The sequence below is a fragment of the Scleropages formosus genome, chromosome 5, assembly GCF_900964775.1.
Source record: "Scleropages formosus chromosome 5, fSclFor1.1, whole genome shotgun sequence".
NCBI lineage: Eukaryota > Metazoa > Chordata > Actinopteri > Osteoglossiformes > Osteoglossidae > Scleropages > Scleropages formosus.
Genome location: NC_041810.1, coordinates 18,226,259 through 18,245,273, shown reverse-complemented (window position 1 = coordinate 18,245,273; position 19,015 = coordinate 18,226,259). Strand labels below are relative to the sequence as shown.

General features: G+C 45.0%; 2 protein-coding genes and 1 long non-coding RNA gene across 11 annotated transcripts in view; 2 read left to right on the top strand and 1 right to left on the bottom strand.

Moving 5' to 3' along the window:
• Positions 1-1,001: 1,001 nt before the first annotated feature.
• smtnl1 (smoothelin-like 1) lies at positions 1,002-11,819 on the top strand. Of its 4 annotated transcripts, none has more exons than XM_018754915.2 (6): positions 1,002-1,154; positions 2,957-3,073; positions 4,144-4,898; positions 5,797-5,911; positions 8,934-9,085; positions 10,407-11,819. In XM_018754915.2, the coding sequence occupies exons 2-6, from the start codon at positions 2,996-2,998 to the stop codon at positions 10,876-10,878; spliced, it is 1,572 nt and encodes a 523-aa protein (XP_018610431.2). In that variant the 5' UTR covers positions 1,002-1,154; positions 2,957-2,995; the 3' UTR covers positions 10,879-11,819. The 4 variants fall into 4 exon arrangements, with proteins under 4 accessions (XP_018610431.2, XP_018610432.2, XP_018610429.2 ...); XM_018754916.2 differs by having other exon boundaries at positions 1,002-1,158; XM_018754913.2 differs by lacking the exon at positions 1,002-1,154 and adding an exon at positions 2,638-2,814.
• LOC108935965 (uncharacterized) lies at positions 8,966-12,880 on the bottom strand. The gene is made up of 3 exons (XR_001966246.2): positions 12,776-12,880; positions 12,163-12,224; positions 8,966-9,032 (listed from the first exon to the last, which is right to left on the bottom strand). It is a non-coding gene; the product is annotated as an uncharacterized LOC108935965 (long non-coding RNA).
• Positions 12,881-14,683: 1,803 nt separating this feature from the next.
• ctnnd1 (catenin (cadherin-associated protein), delta 1) overlaps positions 14,684-19,015 on the top strand; it is a 29,552-nt gene continuing 25,220 nt past the window's right edge. For 3 of the 6 annotated variants that reach the window (XM_029252400.1, XM_029252401.1, XM_029252398.1), the window contains exons 1-2: positions 14,684-14,808; positions 16,421-16,502. The gene's annotated coding sequence lies outside the window, so the exon portion shown is untranslated. The other 3 variants (XM_029252402.1, XM_029252399.1, XM_029252403.1) reach the window with 3 other exon arrangements.

The window sequence follows — 19,015 nt, the reverse complement described above, 5'->3', positions numbered from 1 at the left end:
TGGTACCCCACTGTTAGTTGATTTACAGTAGACCCAGCCACACAAAAACACTAATATTAGACTTATCACCTAAGAAAACCATGTTTTTAATTGTAATCTTATGAATATTAACAAAGACATTTGTATAGTCTGCGTGTTTGGTCAGTTTTATGTTCAGATTTTACTATTTGAGCTGTACATGCATTACTCCGGATTTTACTTTATAGTATAATGCAGCATGCAGCACTAGAGTTTTCTTTTTAAGAGCATCATGTAATTCTGCAATTTGTTTTGAATCATAGGAAACAGTCGACAGCTTAACGGCTCTCCGTTTGTGCTCGTCTGGAAGCTGGAAGATAACAAGGGCTGTTCTTTTGTGATAAGGGTTTCAAGGTTTCCCACCTCATGTGATAAAACAGCACAGACAGGCAAGCTAATTAAGGGTAATACCACAAAATAATATTGCACTGCTTCCAGTGCAATTATTTTCTTTTTTGTTGTTCTAGCCGGGAGAGTTAATTAAAAAAAAACTTTTTTTTTTTCTTGGCTTTCTGGCTCCAAAGAAGAAAATGTAGACTTTTTAAAAAACTTGGTTAACTGAATACCAATCACTCCTTCCCATTACAAATATTTCCCATTTTTAAAGGTCAGCCTCCTATAACGGCAGAAATCCTCAATGAGATGTGTGGAGAGAGGCACTCCTGGAAGACTGAAAAGAAAATTTTGCACTATTCTTAGCCACAGATGAGCAGAGAGAAAGAGGAGTGGCTGATAAAGACAGGATAAAGATGGGGGGGTCAGAAAGATAGCAGTTTATTTTTAAAGACATCTGCTTTGTGTTGAATGAAAAAGAAGCTAAGTTTAAAGGACGAAGATGGAGCAAGGGCAGGAAGGGCATGCGCGGGCACACACACACACACACACACACACACACACACACACACACACGCATTTATATATACCTCAGAGCCACTGGATGGACATTGCTGGACATTAATGCCACACTGTGGGAGAGGGGCAGAGGTTGTATTTAGAAGCATTGACTCACTGGACACTGCTGTTCATTGACACAGAGTTGAGATCCAGAGGACAGGAGGGCGCAGAGGTGCGACTGGACTCTGCGGCGCATTAACACCGAGCTGAAACAGAGAGGGAAAGCGGCCCATTTCGATACAGTACGTAAGTATGGTCCATCTCTCTCCCCTGGTGTGTGCTACAATATCCCGTGTGCGTTTCGTAACATTAGCAGGTGAGCTGGTAAAGGAAGGCTTCAACTCAGCTCCAAATTGTTTCTGAACACAGCAATAAGAAATAATATGTTTTATGAGTTTTTTCTTCTTCCAGTTCTCAGAATACATTGGACAGCATTAAAAAAAACGTAAATATATGACAGATTTTTTCATGGGGCTTTTTCAAACACCTCCTCTGACGTTTGGAACTCGGATTACACCACTATTAGGCTTTTAAGGTATTTTCTTTAAGCAGTTTCCTTAAACAGTTACTGATGCAATTCCAATTAATATTCTCTAAGTGGTGATTTGCTCTATTTTCATTTACTGTTATTCATTTAGCATATGCTTTTCTCCAGAGTGATGTGCATCTCGGAGAAAAATATAATGAGTGCGTTACATCAGCAGGAGGGAGACTTTCTTTGCTGTGTGGTCAACAAGTATCCCAGCTCCTGTACTTTTATAAATGCTGAAAAATGTGGCCAAAGCCTATATTTACCAATTGCTACTACTCTAGCGATAGGGGTTGCGGTGGTGTAGTGGATTAGTCCTGGTCCTGGTCCTACTCTTCGGTGGGTTTGGGGTTCGAATCCCACTTGGGGTGCCTTCTGACGGACTGGCGTTCCGTCCTGGGTGTGTCCCCTCCCCCTCCGGGCTTACACCCCGTGTGCTGGGTTAGGCTCCGTGTCCCATATGGGGCGAGTGGTTTGGACAGACTACTGTAGACATGAGATAATTATGTTGAAATGAACCCTAAAAACTTTTGCAGAAGTGGAAGTGCAACAGTTACATGAGCAATTACTTCAAATTGAACCAAAGGTGACCAGTACTTAATGGAATATATTCCCTGCCGAAGGATGGCAAAAGTGAAAAGTGCGGTGAAATTGCCATGCAGCCAAAGAACTCAAAAAATAAATGTGCTCTGACATTATGCAGTGCTGAAAAGATGGATAAGTTATAGAAAAGTGCCAGTAAAGTAAAAGTGTACCATCTTAAGTGCTTTCGCTAGTGGCATGGAGCTTCTCTATTTCTGAAAACACTTGAGAACGAGAAGCAACAGGTGAGAAGCTGCTCTGTAAGGCCTACAAACTGTTGGAGGGTTCGGACCTCTGGAGTTTCCATGAAGCTGCTACCGCGCTCCCGGAACGCCCAGAAGTGTGTGAAAAGCTCTGTGTTATTTGGGCAGAACTTATGCAATATCACACACACACACACACACACGTCCGCGCTGCAGCTGGACGAAAGTCCCAGTGCCGTAGAGACGCGTAGACCCCATGGACATGTTTATCTGTGTTTTGATGTTTGTGCCCAACGGTTTCCAGCAGAAGCAGCTGTCGAGTGTTTAACTGCGTTTGTGTCACTCTTTCTATTTGTGGAAACCAGCGTCGTATAAAGGTCATATAAAGTGCCGATAAAGAGCCCCGGAATTTAAGCCAAGAAAAGGCGAGAGGGACAGCTGAAAGTGTCCAACCAGTTCGGCACAAAGCCTCAAGACTCTCCTGGCTGCAGCAGAAGATCATGTAGTTTTGTATACACACGGCAGCTGAGCGAACGTTACCTTCATGAATAATGTAGTGCAGGACACACTCCTGAAGGGCATGTCGAGGTACTAAAACAACACGCAGAAAGACTGACAGGAGCGCTGCGTAAAGGACACGAACAGAAACGTACAACACAAATTCAGAGACTCTCTGCGGTTAAGGTCTCCTAAGGGGGGTAAGGTTGCTGATATTTATTTTCTTTCCCAGCTGGAAAAGGATCGCGACCCAGCAGAAGGACACGGCGAGATGGGTGACATCTCACCATGCAGAGAGGACCCGGAACACACCTCAGCAGCCGTTCAGATGGATGAAAACAATGAGAAGGTGTGTGAACATTGAGTCATTATAGTGTCTTGTCACGCTTATTATTTATTTATTATTCTCTTTATTTTATTTCTTTGTACAGAATAAACGTAGACAAAATTTTAGCTTTATAAAGGGAAAAGCATAAAAACCGAGATATTGGATCAGTTTTATCATAGGAAGGGCAGCTGGTAGTGCAGAGGTTAGAGTTGCTGCCTTTGGACCCAAAGGTTGCAGGGTTGAATCTCTCTCCAGCTGTAGTACATCTGAGCAAGGTATTTCCTGTAAGTTACTCTAGGAAAAAAGTTTGTAAAAAATGGGTAAATAATTTTAGGCAGAACAACATTATAAGTCGCTTCGGAGAAAAGCGTCAGCTACATTAATAGAAAAAAAAAAATGCAAGAGGAGTTTTTGTCTGGTGGCATCGTGGTTGGAGCAGCTGCCTTTGGCTCTGAGGTTTGTCGGTTCGATCCTCCTCTCCAGCTGTAGTACCCTTGAGCAAGCTGCTTGCCCTGCAATTGCTCCAGTACCTTCGCCCAGCTGTGTGTCTGGGTAACTACTTGTGGTCCTGCGACGGACTGGTGTCCCGTCCAGGGTGTGTCCCCCCCCTACCCATTCAGCCTTGTGCCCATTGTCTCTGGGATAGGCTCCGGCTCACTGCGACCCCACTCGGGACAAGCAGTTATTGAAATTGGTTGGAGTTTTTGCGCAAAACGTTCATGATTGTTGTCAAAAGGGCGTTAATCGAGCTGAACACCTATGCGGGAAGCTCATAGAAGTGCAGGCTGGGTTCTGCGTGTGTCGGGCGTTTTAGGGGAGGAACGGGGAGTCCACAGCGCTGGGACACCCTGCAGCTGGCGCCGCTCTACTCTCGGGAGAGGAATAAAGTCGGCCGAGATATATGGGCTGACCTGGCGACGGGGCCTCCTGGGGATGCGTCAGATGCCAGGTGCTTGGAGAGCACAGTGCTTCATCTTCAGCCTGCTCTCACTCTCAGCTGGACCTCTCTGTCCAACGGAGGGGGGTTGCTGTGGTCAAACCCTGTCAATAACACTTTTTAAAAGTCCTTTGAAATTATTTTTTTGCAATAGATAGAAGATGACAGGGTGTTGGAACCAGGTGAGGACAACAGTCCTACCCAGAAAGGACTGGGGGACACTGAGGAAAGCAGGAGGGAAGCTGATGAGGGAGCGGCCGGGGAGGACGGAGAGACCGGGTCTCCTGCGGAGTCCTCTGAGGAGACAAAAGCATCTGAGAAAGAAGGAACGGCTTCTGGGGACGTAGAGGAAGCTGCCACAATCAACCGGGAAGAGGCGGTGCAGGATGGAGGGAAAGAGGGGGGAGAAGAGAATACCAAGCAGGACGAAGGGGCAGCAAAGGATGGACAAGCGGAGCACGAGAACAGCGAGGAGGACAAGACAGCAGAGGTGGAAGCAGAGAAGGAATTGGGGGAGAGCAGGAAGGGTGGAGAAGATGAGGAGAGAGTGGTAAAAACAGAGAAAGAGAAAAGGGCTCCGGAGGAAGGAGCCTTGAAGAAAGGTGCGGAGAAGAGGGAAGAAGGGAAGACTGAAACGGAGGGCGGGAAGAAGGAAAGTGACAAACCGGGGAAGAAAGGGGCGAAGACGCGGAAAGAGAACGAGAAGGAGAAGGAGGCCGAAGGGAAACCTGAGAAAGCCAAGGAAGAAGGAAAAGCAAAGGGGAAAACAAAAAGAAAGGCAGGCGCAGCTCCAGCCACTTCCTCTCCATCTGCTCCCCTGTCCCTGTCCCGTCCCCGCGGTTCCGCACCCACGGGGCGAGGAAGCACAAAAAGGGACATAATGGCCAAGTTCGAGCAGAACGCCCCGCAGTGAGTGTGTGACCCGTCAACCGGCATCGTCACTACAAGCCTCAAATTCACAAACATCACAAACATATGTGTGTATATATGTGTGTGTGTATATATATGTATATATACGTATATATATACATATATATGCTTAAATTTAAAGGACTGGTTGTCTTGAGCTCAGTGCTGGAATAACAGCATTTATTTTTATTTCTATTAATTTCAACCTATTTCCATCAACCAATGGGTCGTGGTAGCACAGGGTGTGAAGCAGAACATACCCTGGGTACCCTAGGCAATCTCACACACACACACATACACACATACATACATACACACAACAAGCAATTTAGATTGACCAACTGAAACTGCCACACCAGGACAGAGAGAAGGTACAAACTGACAGAGTGGACCACATTCCCACCAATATCTGGACCTGCAGCCCAGGAGATTTGCGGCACCAGCACTACCTGCTATGCCACCCTGCTGTCAATATTACATTTTTAATCCATTGCTTTGCTCACCCTTATTCAATGCAGCAAATAATATCTCAGCCTATGAACATTTTCCATATTTTCCATGACCAGAATTAAACAAGACAGCAACATTAATCACACTGAGCCCCGTCTACAGTAATTTATTGCAGTGCCTAAATATTTGCGCCTGGTATGATGGCTGTTATCCTGGACAGCACGGGCCTCCCGAACAGGGCAGCGTTCAAGTAGAGCGGCATTCGGTAAGCCAGTTGAACCCCCCTCACAGCTTTGTTCTCGACTCTGTCTGACAGCTCGCCGCTCTCCACACCGTACTGTGCATGAATCATTCTGCCAACGTACTCTGCATCTAGCCACCTGTCTAGGCCAAGGGGCATTCCGTCCACCCGCAACCTTCCCGTCCATGTGAGCTTCCTGTCTTCCAGGACGCCGGTCGTTCGCAACTACAAGCTGCAGAAATCCCCGGCGAGCGGCGCCATCGGGGGGTCCATCAAGCAGAAGGTGCTCCAGTGGTGTCGCAACAAGACCCGCAACTATGAGGTGAGGACCTCGAAGTGATGGGATGCGCTGACCGTCGTGCGCCAGCAGTTATTGTCTGTATTGATCTCTGCATTTTAATTGCTCATTGATTTGTCTTGGCTGTAAAATACCTTGAACACAATTACAAGATGCCTACAGCATCTCCACAAGGTTTTACACACACACACATTTCTGAACTCCCATCTGGGGTCACAGGGAACCAGCGCCTAACCTGTGAACACAAGGCATAAGGCTGGGGGGGGAGGGAACACACCCAGGACAGGACGCCAGTCTGTCGCAAGGCACCCCAAGCGGGACTTGAACCGCAGACCCACTGGAAAGCAGGACCTGGTCCAACCCACTGCGCTGCCGCACTCCCCTGATCCACAAGGTTTTATTTTATTAAAAAATCTTAAAAACATGTTCAGCATCTGTCATATAAAAGAGTCCAAGCAATGCATGAAAAGAACGATGAAAGTTAGTCTTGTCACAATAACTGAGCTGGGACCCATAAGGCAAACCACAGGAATGAACACACACACACACACACACACTTGCTGCAGCCACATGTCCCAAGCAGGGTCGCAGTGAGCCGGAGCCTAACCCGGCAACACAGGGCGTAGGGCTGGAGGGGGAAGGATCACACCCAGGACGGGGCGCCAGTCTATCACAAGGCACTCCAGGCAGGACTCAAACCCCAGACCCACCAGAGAGCAGAGCCTGGCCAAACCTGATGTGCCACCGCACCCCCCCTACTAATGAACACTCACTTCAAAATGATTTGTTTTCCTTATCTTCTCAGTGTTGTCTTTCCAGGTTTTACAAATACCTGTTTTTGGCCACTCTTTTTATGTCACTGGGTTTTTCAATTTGCTACAGAACATCTGAACCTAGTTCCTATGAATGCTTTTTTTAAAGTAATTAGTTCAAGTTCAACTTTCAAGTTTATTGTCATAGATACAAGTACCATGCACATGTGTCATGAAAATCTTCCTGAATGCTTCTCCACAGACTACGGACAAAGACAATAGAGATACTGCACAAACAAAACAATGACAATGACAGTGAGTAGGGCAATAGCAATAAATAATGGTAACAGTAGTAACAATAATGCCAGTTGACGGTCGGAGAACTCAGAAGGAGAGAATGAGAATGCTTAAAGTGACAGTGTAACTTACCAATGTGCTTGGAAGGAGCAGTCCAACTCTAGTTACTAAAGGTGGCACGTTGGTTAGTGTTGTATAGTCTTACAGCAGTGGGGTAAAAGCTCTTCCTGTACCTAGCTGTGCGGGTTCGAATAGACCTGAGCCGTTCTGCAGACGGCAGGGGAGAGAAAAGTGCCCGTGCGGGATGACTGTGATCTTCCATGATGCGCATCGTCTTTCTGAGGCAGCGTGTGGTGTAGGTGTCCTGGACTGCTGGTAGCTGTGTGCCGATGATTCCCTGAGCTGTTTTGACCACCCTCTGTAGGGCTTTCTTGTCCTGTATGGAGCAGCTACCACACCAGGATGTAATACACCCTGTGAGGACGGACTCCACAGCACACCTGTAGAAAGTGGTGAGGACTGTAGTGGACATCCTGGCTTTATTCAGATGCCTGAGGAAGTGGAGGCGTTGATGGGCCTTTTTGATGGTCGATGCTGTGTACTCAGTCCATGTGAGTTTGGCAGTGAGGGTGACCCTTAGGAATCTGAAGCTGTTGGCCCTCTTTACCATGTCCCCTCCTACGTAGATGGGTGCCTGAACCGTATCCTGTTTCCTGAAGTCAATCACCAGCTCCTTAGTTTTACTGACATTTAGAGACAGGTTGTTGTCCTGGCACCACTCTGCCAGGAGCCTCACCTCCTCTCCGTAGGCCGTCTCATCGTTGTTGCTGATCAGACCCACAATGGTGGTATCGTCAGCAAACTTTATGATGGTGTCGGAGCTGAGACTGGCCACACGGTCATGCGTGAACAGGGAGTATAGCACCGGGCTCAGGACGCTTCCCTGTGGAGTGCCAGTGTTGAGGGTCAGTGGGGAGGAGGTATTACCGCCAATCCGCACACGCTGGGGTCTGCTGGTGAGGAAATCCAGGATCCAATTGCACAATGCGGCACTCGGTCCCAGCCCTAGTAGTTTGTGGATCGGCTTGGTTGGGATGACAGTGTTAAATGCTGAGCTGTAGTCTACAAACAATAGCCTTGCATAGCAGTTTTTATTATCCAGGTGAGACAGAATGGTGTGAAGTGTGTGTGATATCGTGTCTTCAGTGGATCTATTGTGGCGGTAGGCAAACTGCAGCGGGTCCAGAGTGTCTGGGATGGTGTCCTTAATATGTCCCAGCACCAACCTCTCAAAGCATTTCATTGCAATAGGGGTCAGTGCCACTGGACAATAGTCATTAAGGAAGCTCACTTTGTTCTTCTTGGGAACGGGGATGATGGTGGTGTTTTTGAAACAAGTGGGTACAGTTGAGCTTTTTAAGGAGGTGTTAAATATGTCCGTGAAGACAGTAGCCAGTTGCTCACTGCATGTTTTTAAAACTCGCCTAATTACAGTTTCAAGTCAAGAATTGATTTTTTAATATGATTTTTTATGCCTTTCAGAAATGTACAACGTCGATTACACAACATCTCCAATATCTTAGTTCAGGGGATCTCAACTTCAATTCATTTTGATCGTGACTGAACTACATTTAAATAATTAATTTATCTGCCAAGGGAGGTACACAGTTAAACACATTTATGTTTAATCATGTATCTATATACTTTTCTCCAAAGCAAATTACAGTGTTATGGTTACAGTTATAAGCTTACAATTATTTACCCATTTATACAGCTGGGTGATTTTACTAGAGCAATTCAGGGTAAGCACATTGCTCAAGGGTACTATGGCTAGAGATGAGGATCAAACCTGCAATCGTTGGACCCAAAGGCAGTAAGGCTAACCGCCACACTACGAGCTGCAGGACAAGGATGTGATCCAGAACGTTCTGTTCGGTCGATGTGTGCATCGGCTTCCACCTACACATCTCTCTTCCCTACGTTTGCATTCGCTGCAGGGTGTGTGCATTGAGGATTTCTCCTCCTCCTGGTCCGATGGGCTCGCCTTCTGTGCTCTCGTCCACCGCTTCTTCCCCGATGCCTTCGATTTCTCAGCCCTGCGTGCAGAGGAGAGGGAGAAGAATTTCACTTTGGCCTTCAGCACCGCAGAGTACGTAAGCCTTGGCTTTGTGTATGTGTGTGTGTCTGTTCTAGAGCAAAAAGCCAGATAATTACTTTGTGTATGTTTGACTAATGAATTAACTTTTTACAGAGGTATTGTGCAAGGGACCCTAATATGAGTATATTGGATCTCATTGATTTAAACTCGTGATTAAGAAATGTGGATTACAGGTGGTCTCTGACTTACGATGGGGTTACGTTTCGCGAAACCCATCGTAAGTCAAAAATATCGGAAGTCGAAAATGCATTTAATACACACCTCTGCGTGACAGACTGGGAGATGCGGATCGCCGCCGCTGCCCAGCATCACAAGAGAGTATTGCACCACATATCACTTGCCCAGGGAAAAATCGAAATTCAAAATTCGAAGTATGGTTTCTACTGAACGTCTATCGCCAGCTCATCACCGTAAAGTTTAAAAAATCGAAGGTCAAACCATCGTAAGTTGGGGACCACCTGTATTGATATATACTGGATATAATATTGTATATTGAAGTACTTTTACATGAACTTATACCATGCTGCACTTCAGTATGCGAATCCCTTGTGTCCCTTACAAACAACAGTACATATAGCATTTCACATCCGTATGGAAAAGAGAAAAGAACATCAGGGCTACATTTTACAACACAAACACACTTTATAACAAAAGATTAAACAGAGTAAACAAGGATCAGGTACACCTTGCCTTCATATTTTTACCATTCGAAATCAGTTGCAAATAGACAAGGAAGGACTCTTCCCTGATCATATTTTTTTTATTGTTTTCAATGGCGGGGGGTGTGGTAGTGCAGTAGCGCAGTGGTTTGGACCGGGTCCTGCTCTCTGGTGGGTCTGGGGTTCGAGTCCCACTTAGGGTGCCTTGTGACGGACTGGCATCCCGTCCTGGGTGTGTCCTCTCCCCCTCTGGCCTTATGCCCTGAGTTTCTGGGTTAGGCTCCGGTTCCCCACGACCCTGTATTGGACCAGCGGTTTAGAAAGTGTGTGTTTGTTTTCAATGGAATTAAACTTTATCATCACATCCATTTCTGTAAAATTAATATCAATGTTTGCCCCTTTTTTAAAATAAGATTGCAGTTCAATCAAAAGACTTTTCATCAGGGGCCATAACCAAAGTAAATGTTAAATGGTTGCAGGGAAACTTTTGCAAAAAGCGCATTTATCATCAATATTCATATTAAATCGTTGCACAACAAGGGTCTTTATTGAGTAGAATCGATGGAGTAATTTATATGACACCCCCTTAACCTTATTAGTTATACAATATCGACTGGGGAACATCCACATTTTTTCCTTTCCCTGGCTCTCAGGTTGAAGGCTGACTGCTGCCCTTTGCTGGAGGTGGAAGACATGATCCTCATGGGGAACAAGCCAGACCCCCTGTGCGTCTTCACTTATGTGCAGTCACTGTGCCAGCACCTGTCCAAAATCGAGAAGGAGAGGAAGGAGCGGAAGGAGAACAGCGGCGACGGACAAGGGCAGAGCAGGCCTGCAACCGAGGGGGAGGCGAATGGAGAGAAGGGAAGCGGTGCTGACAAAACTGAGGGTGACGGCAGTGCCGTAGGAGAGGGGGGGGTGCCGGCTGGGAGCGGAGTGCAGGAGGCCGGGGAGGAGAGTTTAGCAGAGGCAGAAGTGGACGTTGAAAGTGCACGAAAGAAGGCAGAAGGAGAAGGAGGGCAGCTGGGCCAAGCTGAGCTGTCACAAGGGGAAGGAGACGCAGAGGGACGGCTGCATGGAGAGGACGGGGGGACGGTGGCGGAACCTGCAACGGCAGCTGTTTAAGAGAAGCACAAATGCCAGAATAGAAAAGGCAGCAGGTGGCCGAAGAAAGACGGAAGCTTCTCGCACAGGAAGGCGGAGGAGAAAGAAAAGGGTTATGTAAGCAACACCATTAGCGGAGTTGGTTTGAGGTGTAGGGTAGGAGGTGTCTGAAAGCACCGCTGCAGGTGGAAAACAGGACTGAACAATCATTTAATAACTGATGTGCTACAGGATGCTGCACTGCCAGTCATCACTGAGGATGGATGGAGAAGAAGGCGACTTTTTCTCCGAAAACGAGCGGCTTTAGTGCTTGATTTCGTAACACGGTTAAAATAGGGTACGCAGCATGAATACGATACCAATACAGAAATTTATCTTAAACGCAAATGAGGCAAGAACGAGGAAAAAGTTTTTTAAATGTGAGAAAACTCAAAAAGTGTCATGTTGCTCAGTGTGGTGTTTGTGAACTGATTTTTGTGAAGTGTAGAATAGAGTTGTGCATTCTTTATAACAAAAAACAAAATAGATGGTATAAAATAGCATATATATTGCCTAATATCCAGTGTATGGCATATTAATTAAATAATTTACACAAACACTTTGTAAAAAAAATTCTCTGCCAGCTGTTTCACCACAAAACTCGCACCTTAACATTTTTACTACTATATTTAATGGAGGGGTAAATTCTGTTTTAATTACAGACTGATTTAGCTTGATTGTAAAATAATGCCAACACAAGTTTAAGACCCCTAAAGCATATCAACAAGGTCTTTTTTTTTTAAATCTGAAAAACCATGTTCTACCTCAGTTATACAAAAGAGTCTGAACATTTGGTAAAAATAACTAAGAAAGTTGACTATTATCACTACAACCAAATTGGCACCTGTAGGGTAAACCGCATTTGAAATTTTGTGCACTGAATACAGTATGTTTTATAAATTCATCATCTTTTGATACTGAACGTAACAATACATTTTTTGCCATGGAACTCATCCATTCAGAATCTCGACTGAAACTATTTACATCTCTAAAAATTATTATGAGAAATTCGTGAAATTCTCTCTCATGTATGACTCAGTACCCTATAAACGGTTAAAAAGAAGAATTTGTTGCACCTAATTCAGCTTTTGCACTCAGCTGCACACAACAGCCTGATGTCTGTAGGGGGTGGAAGGCAGCTGACATGGGAACTCGCACCCTGACATGTGAACTCGCATGCTGTGAGAGGCCGAGGCACCGATCCCTGGCAGTTGTCCCACCTGCTGGCCCACGTTATCTTACTATTAACTCGTACATTATACCAACCTTGGGCTGGAGTGCAACTTCTCGTATTGTGACTTTCCAACTTCTGCAGAAAATCTGTAATGCTGGGTGGTACATAGAGAAATAGAGAAATATCTATCTCACTCAGAGCGTTGTCAGAGATTATGACCTGAGTGGTTAAAATAGGGTAGGCAGCATGAATACGATACCAATACAGTTATTGTTAGTTCGTTTTTGCTTATGTGTTAACACAAATCTGACCTTTAAGATCCCACAAATGTAAAAAATGCAAACCGCAATACGGTTTAATTTGCCAGCAGAGTATTCTTACTGTATCAGTTCAAGATAAGTACCTTTATCAAAGGTACTGCAGCAGGTCTGTTCAAATTTACGTTAAACTTCCAAATCATATGACTGTACAAAATAACACACTTGAGGTGGATTCTTGCCAGATAATTGCCTGGAAAGGCCATTTACACACTTATGTAGTTTGCTGCATTAATTATGTAGTTTTAAAATAATATATTCAAAAATCTAATCATTAGAGGCCCGAGAATTATTGACTCGTCTGTCATAAATTAATTTTAACTATATTAAATATAATTTTATAGTAATTACAATAATCATATTTACTGGAGCAGGAGTGACACATTACCTTGTTAACACATAATAGCAGGCAGTACAACCAGACTACAGGCTTCCAGGGATAAATCTTTCATGACTGGACAGCGAATAGATGAATATTCTTCTCAGGAGCTCCGCTTCCTACAGGTTTGTCAGTGGGAAAGTGTTGGTGGGACATTCTCACATGGCTCCGTTAGGGCCTGTTAGGCAATAGCTGGAGGCAGGACTACACATGCCATCAATCCAGTTCAACCTGAAAACCAGTACTTAAAAACACACAAAGTCATTGACTCACTCACTGAGTGACGTGCATAGACAGCCAGAAATTACATCCGTTTGCCAAGTGTGATTAATTTATAACAGTACAATATGTACATTGTTCACTGTGAAGAAGGAAAATGTTCTACTGGTACAGTGGACAATGAATGAACTGGATGCTGTGCTCCTGTGTACAGCAGGTCAATGACTACAACATTTTGTAAATAAATGTAAATTGTTTAATAAAAGAAAGGCAACAAATAGGCAAAAATTGCGTTTAACGTTGAACACCAGTAATAAGTAAGTTCCTTTATGGAGACGTTGTGCTTATGGATGTACAGTGGTGTGTACAGTGGAACTATGATGTACTTGTAGACCTGCAATATTTATTTTAACCACGAGAGGGGGCGCTTAACTATAACGAGGAGGTGCTGCAGTGCCAGTGTTAAACCATTAGCGTGCTATAAAAGTTTAAAGGCCCCTGAGTTATTGTTTTTTTTTCTGGCAGATAGATAACAACAATTAGCATAACCTAGTTGTCGTACTATTTTTTAAAAAATCGCCATCAACCATAAGTACTTAATATAAACGTCCCGAACGTCTCCTGTGCAAATTTAATTTAAACCATACAGTGAAAACTTTATGCGTTCTTCTTGGGGATTTTTTTTTTTTAAATTTCATTTAGAGGTGATGCTGGCCGACTAGATCAATAAGTTTGCAGTCTGTTAAAGATGTCTGTCTCAACATCAGATTCCTTCCCCTCTGCTTATGAAAAGGACGGTCGACACGTGACAATATCCTGAGTGTATATATACACACACACACACACACACACTGTCTGAACTGCTTGTCCCATACAGGGTCGCGGTGAGCCGGAGCCTAACCCGGCAACACAGGGCGTAAAGCCGGAGGGGTAAGGATCACACCCAGGACGGACCAGTCCGTCGCAAGTCACCACAAGCGGGACTCGAACCCCAGACCCACTGGAGAGCAGGACCCGGTCCAACCCACTGCACCACCGCGCCCCCTTTATATCCTGAGTAGCGATATGTTATTAAAAGTTTTCAGCAGCGCTCCTAAACCGTTATATTAATTACACACACACAAACACACGGTCTGAAACCGCTTGTCCCGAGCGAGGTTGCGGCGAACCGGAGCCCAGCCCGGCGACACAGGGTGCAGGGACACACCCAGGACGGGGCGCCAGTCTATCACAAGGCATCCCAAGCGGGTGTCGAACTCCAGACCCACCAGAGAGCAGGATCCGGCCAAACCCGCTGCGTCACCGCCGCCCCCCCCGTTATATTAACTATGTTTTACTTAAAAACTGACATATTCTTACAAGAGTTTTTAGTGTTGGTCCTCCACATCCAAGGAGGGTTTTTTTTCGTACTTCGATGCTGGAAATCGTGTGTACTGAAGCCAGGTAAAAGCCAGTTTGTTTTAATAGCGAGATCTGGGAAACCTTGCGCATTTACGGTATGACGCGACAATTTTAACAGCGACTTTCGGACCTGGAAAACCATGTGTATTTATGGTACAGCTCAATAAGTTTAACTGTGATTTTTCAATCTGGAAAACTATGTGTTTTACGGTAAAGCGCAATTTTCTTTAACCGCGATTTGGAGACCTGGAAAATCGTGTGTATTTACGGTAAAGCGCATTCCTGGTTTCCTCTGGTTGGCCCCGCCCGTCCTGTACTGCTTCCCACTTGAAACTTAGCAGAGGCGGATAGAGAAGGGGAAAAGGGGAGGAAGGAAGGAAGAAAAGAATCGAGTGGAGAACGACCGAGGGGATAAGGAAAAGGTGGGTTACAGAGAGGTGGAACAATAGAAGACAGGACTTTCCAATGTATACTTTTTAAAGTGTCGTGGTCTTTGCGGATTGAGGAGGAGGTGGCCGCTGAAAGTGGGAATCGTGAAGACAACGGCGGCGGCCAAGTGAGGTTAAAACGCCCAAATTCCGTTCAACTAGGATTACTACAAGTGGTGCTGGTGCGGAATGTGACGCGAAGCCTGTTAGGATAGGCCTCCAGCCTGACCGCAAACCGGGATGAGCGGACAGAAGCGGCTGGTTTATGTCAGGGGTCTAGTTTTACCTGCATTAAACATCATGTTATCTCAAGCTGCATTGTATGCGGCGGCAGCGGCGGCGGCGCCTTGTTTCCGCGGCGCGCGGGGGGGTTCGATGTTCGATGTTGGCGGATGAGGACGGTTCGTTCGCCCTTACCGAGTTATTTCCTCAGCCCGGCAGACCTTTTAAGAGAAAAATCTTTTTTTTTCCCCAGACGGTTGGGTTTGCGTTTGGGTGCGGTAGGTAGATGCTAGTCCGGTTGTTATCACAAGTTAACTAGTAGCTAGCGGATGGGTGGTGTGGCTGTTCCCCTACCAAGAATGTGGCATTTAAATGTTTTTTTGTTGCCCACGTCTGCTGTTCTCTACCGTAATAACAGTCAGTTTGATACTGATAGTTCTGTACGGCTCACGCGGGGTGTTCGTATTCGAACGGAGTTGCGTTAAGTGCCGCGTTGACCGTTTTAGTCGGTTGGAATGGACGACTACGTGGAACGTGACGAACTTTTGCTCGCGCTCTCTGAGCCCGTGGCTCTCGCGCTGGATGCGCTCCCGCACGAGGCAGTGACTGACTGCGCCGCGGCTCCCAGACGCTCTTTTTTTTTATTTCATTATTTTCTACTCAAATCAGACACAAAGGAGCAAAACTTGCGCGGCTCGTCGACGTCTAGCTCCCCCTTTTCCAGTACGACGACGGTTGGGCTGAAGGCGCTAGCGGTGTTTCGCAGCTTTCAGTCCATTTTGGAGGTCGCTGGTCCCAAATGTGCGTTTCAGGCAAATATAGTCGCGTCTGTTGTGCGGCCCCTTACATTTCGGCTCATAGTTTTCTGAAAATACTGTATTTGGAAACACGGTTCTGTGGCATTTGCCTCTATTCTATTGTTGCTGGTCGCTAGTAGCTGCACGAGAGGGTAGTTGAAATTTTCAGTACTTCTGAAGCACTCCTTTTGGTCTCCTCTCAGCCCCATTGCCGTATATGGACGTCCTGTGTAATCTTTAAAAACAAAGCATTATAGTAGTTTTTCTGAGCTTACTCACCCAGTTCCGTCTTTAATTCTGTGGTCTGGCTTGCAGACCTTTTGTAAAGAATATTGTTGTTTGACCCCGCACTGATACTCCCCAGTTGTAAACCACCCCTTTGGCTTTGGCTGGTTTCTGGTCCACATCTTCAGTTACAAAGATGTTTGTGGAGCTGACCCTCCGTTTAAATAAAGGCCATTCTGTCCTCCACGAATATTTTAATGCACATCTGTAATTTTGCATTGACCAGATGCTAAGAGAAGAAACTGTATGCTTTATCTGTGTGTACTCATTACTGCTTTGAAATATTCCAACTTTTTTTTTAGTTTGACCAAGACCCTTGTAATACATAACGGAGGCAACGTTGACCGTCACCCGATACAGCAGGCGGGACAGCTGGAACAGCGGGTAAGATATTGTCTTTTGGTCTCTCTCATTTTTTATTTTCATTTGCAAGCCCCAAAGCCTGGATAGGTAAGCCCTGAAGCCAGTAGCTATTTGGGAAAATCAGAGTTTGAACACAACATACCATCTGACTGTTTATATCCCATCTTCAGCAAGACATAAAGGTGGCTGGATAACAGGACTGTGATCTTACAGGGTGGTTCACAGGAAGTTTCTTTGTGGTACATTGTGGCAATTCTTATTATAAAAACATTGGTTAACCTGTCCAGCTGGGTTTGTGTCTCAAGGTTATTGGTGGCCAGGCTTCGTAATTTCAGAAATCTATTGTGGGAAGGCTGTATATGTATGTGGATCAGATTTTGTGCTCCAAGTGTTGGCGAGTTTTTTTTTTTTTTAAATATAGTTGCATAGATTAGGTCTAAGGCAGTCCCACCCACCCCCCCCACTTTACATTTTTTCATTGAAACGGGTATAGAAGTCTGAGTTTTAGGGATTTATGAATACTTCCCAGAAAATCTAGTATGTATACAAGATCGATCTGTCTCGACATATAATGTGGTTTGGTGGTAGATTGGAGAGGTAAACTTTTTTTTTTTGGATAACCTGTTGTGTGGTTCTAAGAGCTGTACTTTGAGAAACGGCTGGGTGTGGTCAGTTCGTTTTACATTTACATATTTAGTTGGTGCTTTTCTCCAATGTAGTTTGCAGTGTTAAACAGCTTACAATGATCTACTCATCTGAACCTGCGACTTTGCTTCAATTAGAATATCGTTGAATTTTGAAGTATGACTAATTTTTATTTAATGCTTAGCTTTCAGCATTGATGCACTTTTACAAATAGTAACATTACCTCACAATTGCTTGACAGGATAAGTATGCAATCTGTATAATGTTCTAACCACTTGCTTTAAAAAATGGCATCAATATGTTCGTCATTGAAAAGGATTTGCATTTAGTACCAGCTGTTTTTTAATGTTGAAATGTTTTGGGTGGATTGAGCTACAAAGTATCAGCTTTTTCTTAAAATATTATTTCTCCTCCATTTCTGTTACAGCACAGATTTTTTTTTTTTTTTTTTTTGTGTGCAGTGTAAGGAGTTCTTCTTGCAAGTTATACCTGTTTTAGCTAGAATACCTTTACAAGACTTGTGTGGACTTTATTTTCATTTGGCCTACCATGGGTTTGTAATAGTTTGCTTGGAGAATAGTCATAGATGCGCCAGTCTATGCCTATTGAGATGTGCCTTTACATCTCACTATAAATCTCTGGTGACTTAAGAGCTGTTTCCACTGGCTTTAGGGAACCAGGGGGTGCCTGCTGCCCAGAGGGCAGTTGTTGCAGCTCCAAAGAATGCTGCCACCACAGCATTGCCCTGATGCAAAGCAGTAATGCTAGCAGGCCGAGTTGCAGACATAAGATATTGTCTTTAAGCCCGGTCTGCCATCGGAACACATTTTGCTGTATTTTTTTCTCCTTTACCAAAGCATGTGCTGTAGCAGTTTTAATTTATGTTGCTGGTTTTGCACTGTTTCAAGGAAGAATTTGATGCTTTATCACACAAAACATTTGAACGATTACAAATAAGAGTACTCAAGTTTAGCTTTAAAATGACTGTCCTGGACTGGTTTTACCTTTTTATTCATGTTGTAATTTGTCAATGGGGGCTGCGGTGGCGCAGCAGGTTTGACCAAGTCCTGCTTGGGGTGCCTTGTGACGGACTGGCGTCCCGTCCTGGGTGTGTCCCCTTCCCCTCCAGCCTTATGCCCTGTGCTGCCGGGTTAAGCTCTGGCTCCCTGTGACCCCACATGGGACAAGCGGTTTCAGGTGTGTGTGTGTGTGTGTGTGTGTGTAATTTAAGTCATTCAAACTTGAATAGATGGAATGGCACTAGAGAAAATTACCAACAAGCTTCTGGAGATACTTTTTTTTTAGGTCTGTGTTGCTCAGGCAGTTATTGAATTATGAAATGTGTGCTGTTGTACTTTCCCTTCTGCAAGTCTATATGTTTACATTAAAATTCTTAATATGCAGTGCTCACTCTGTGTCATGTAACACAGGTGTAAGTGGATCAGCAGTCTAATGGGATGTGGGGGGTATTAGTGCTTGCAGATTTAAATCACTTAAAGATTGTCAGGACTGAAAGGTACTAATATTGCTGGTGTCACTTGAATGAGTTTTAAGAAAGGGCCTTTTACATGTTACCTGGAGGTCATTGGCATTGTGGAGATTGTTGGACATCACTGTCCTTGTGCTGGACACGTGCAGGTTTTAAAATTTTTGTTTGCAGACAATCGATGTCAGGTGACCTGCTTTTGAAACACTTGAAGAATTGACAGAGGTAGTAGAACAGGAAGCCAGCAACATAGCCCTGGACCTGAATGGCCTGTCCTCTGTGCATAATGAGTAGCGCACACCTCTCCGCTCTCCGGCACACGCTCCTTCATTCTGCGTCTGTCCCTGACCTTCCGCCTTGCCTTTTCCTCCTGCTGATTTGCTGCATGTTGATGCTGCTGGCA

Excerpts from the sequence above, each read along its gene's own strand:
- smtnl1 (XM_018754915.2), top strand. The coding sequence starts at position 2,996 with ATGGGTGACATCTCACCATGCAGAGAGGACCCGGAACACACCTCAGCA. Across the intron at positions 3,074-4,143 it reads TGGATGAAAACAATGAGAAG|ATAGAAGATGACAGGGTGTT; the intron begins GTGTGTGAACAT and ends TTTTTGCAATAG. Across the intron at positions 9,086-10,406 it reads TTGGCCTTCAGCACCGCAGA|GTTGAAGGCTGACTGCTGCC; the intron begins GTACGTAAGCCT and ends CCTGGCTCTCAG.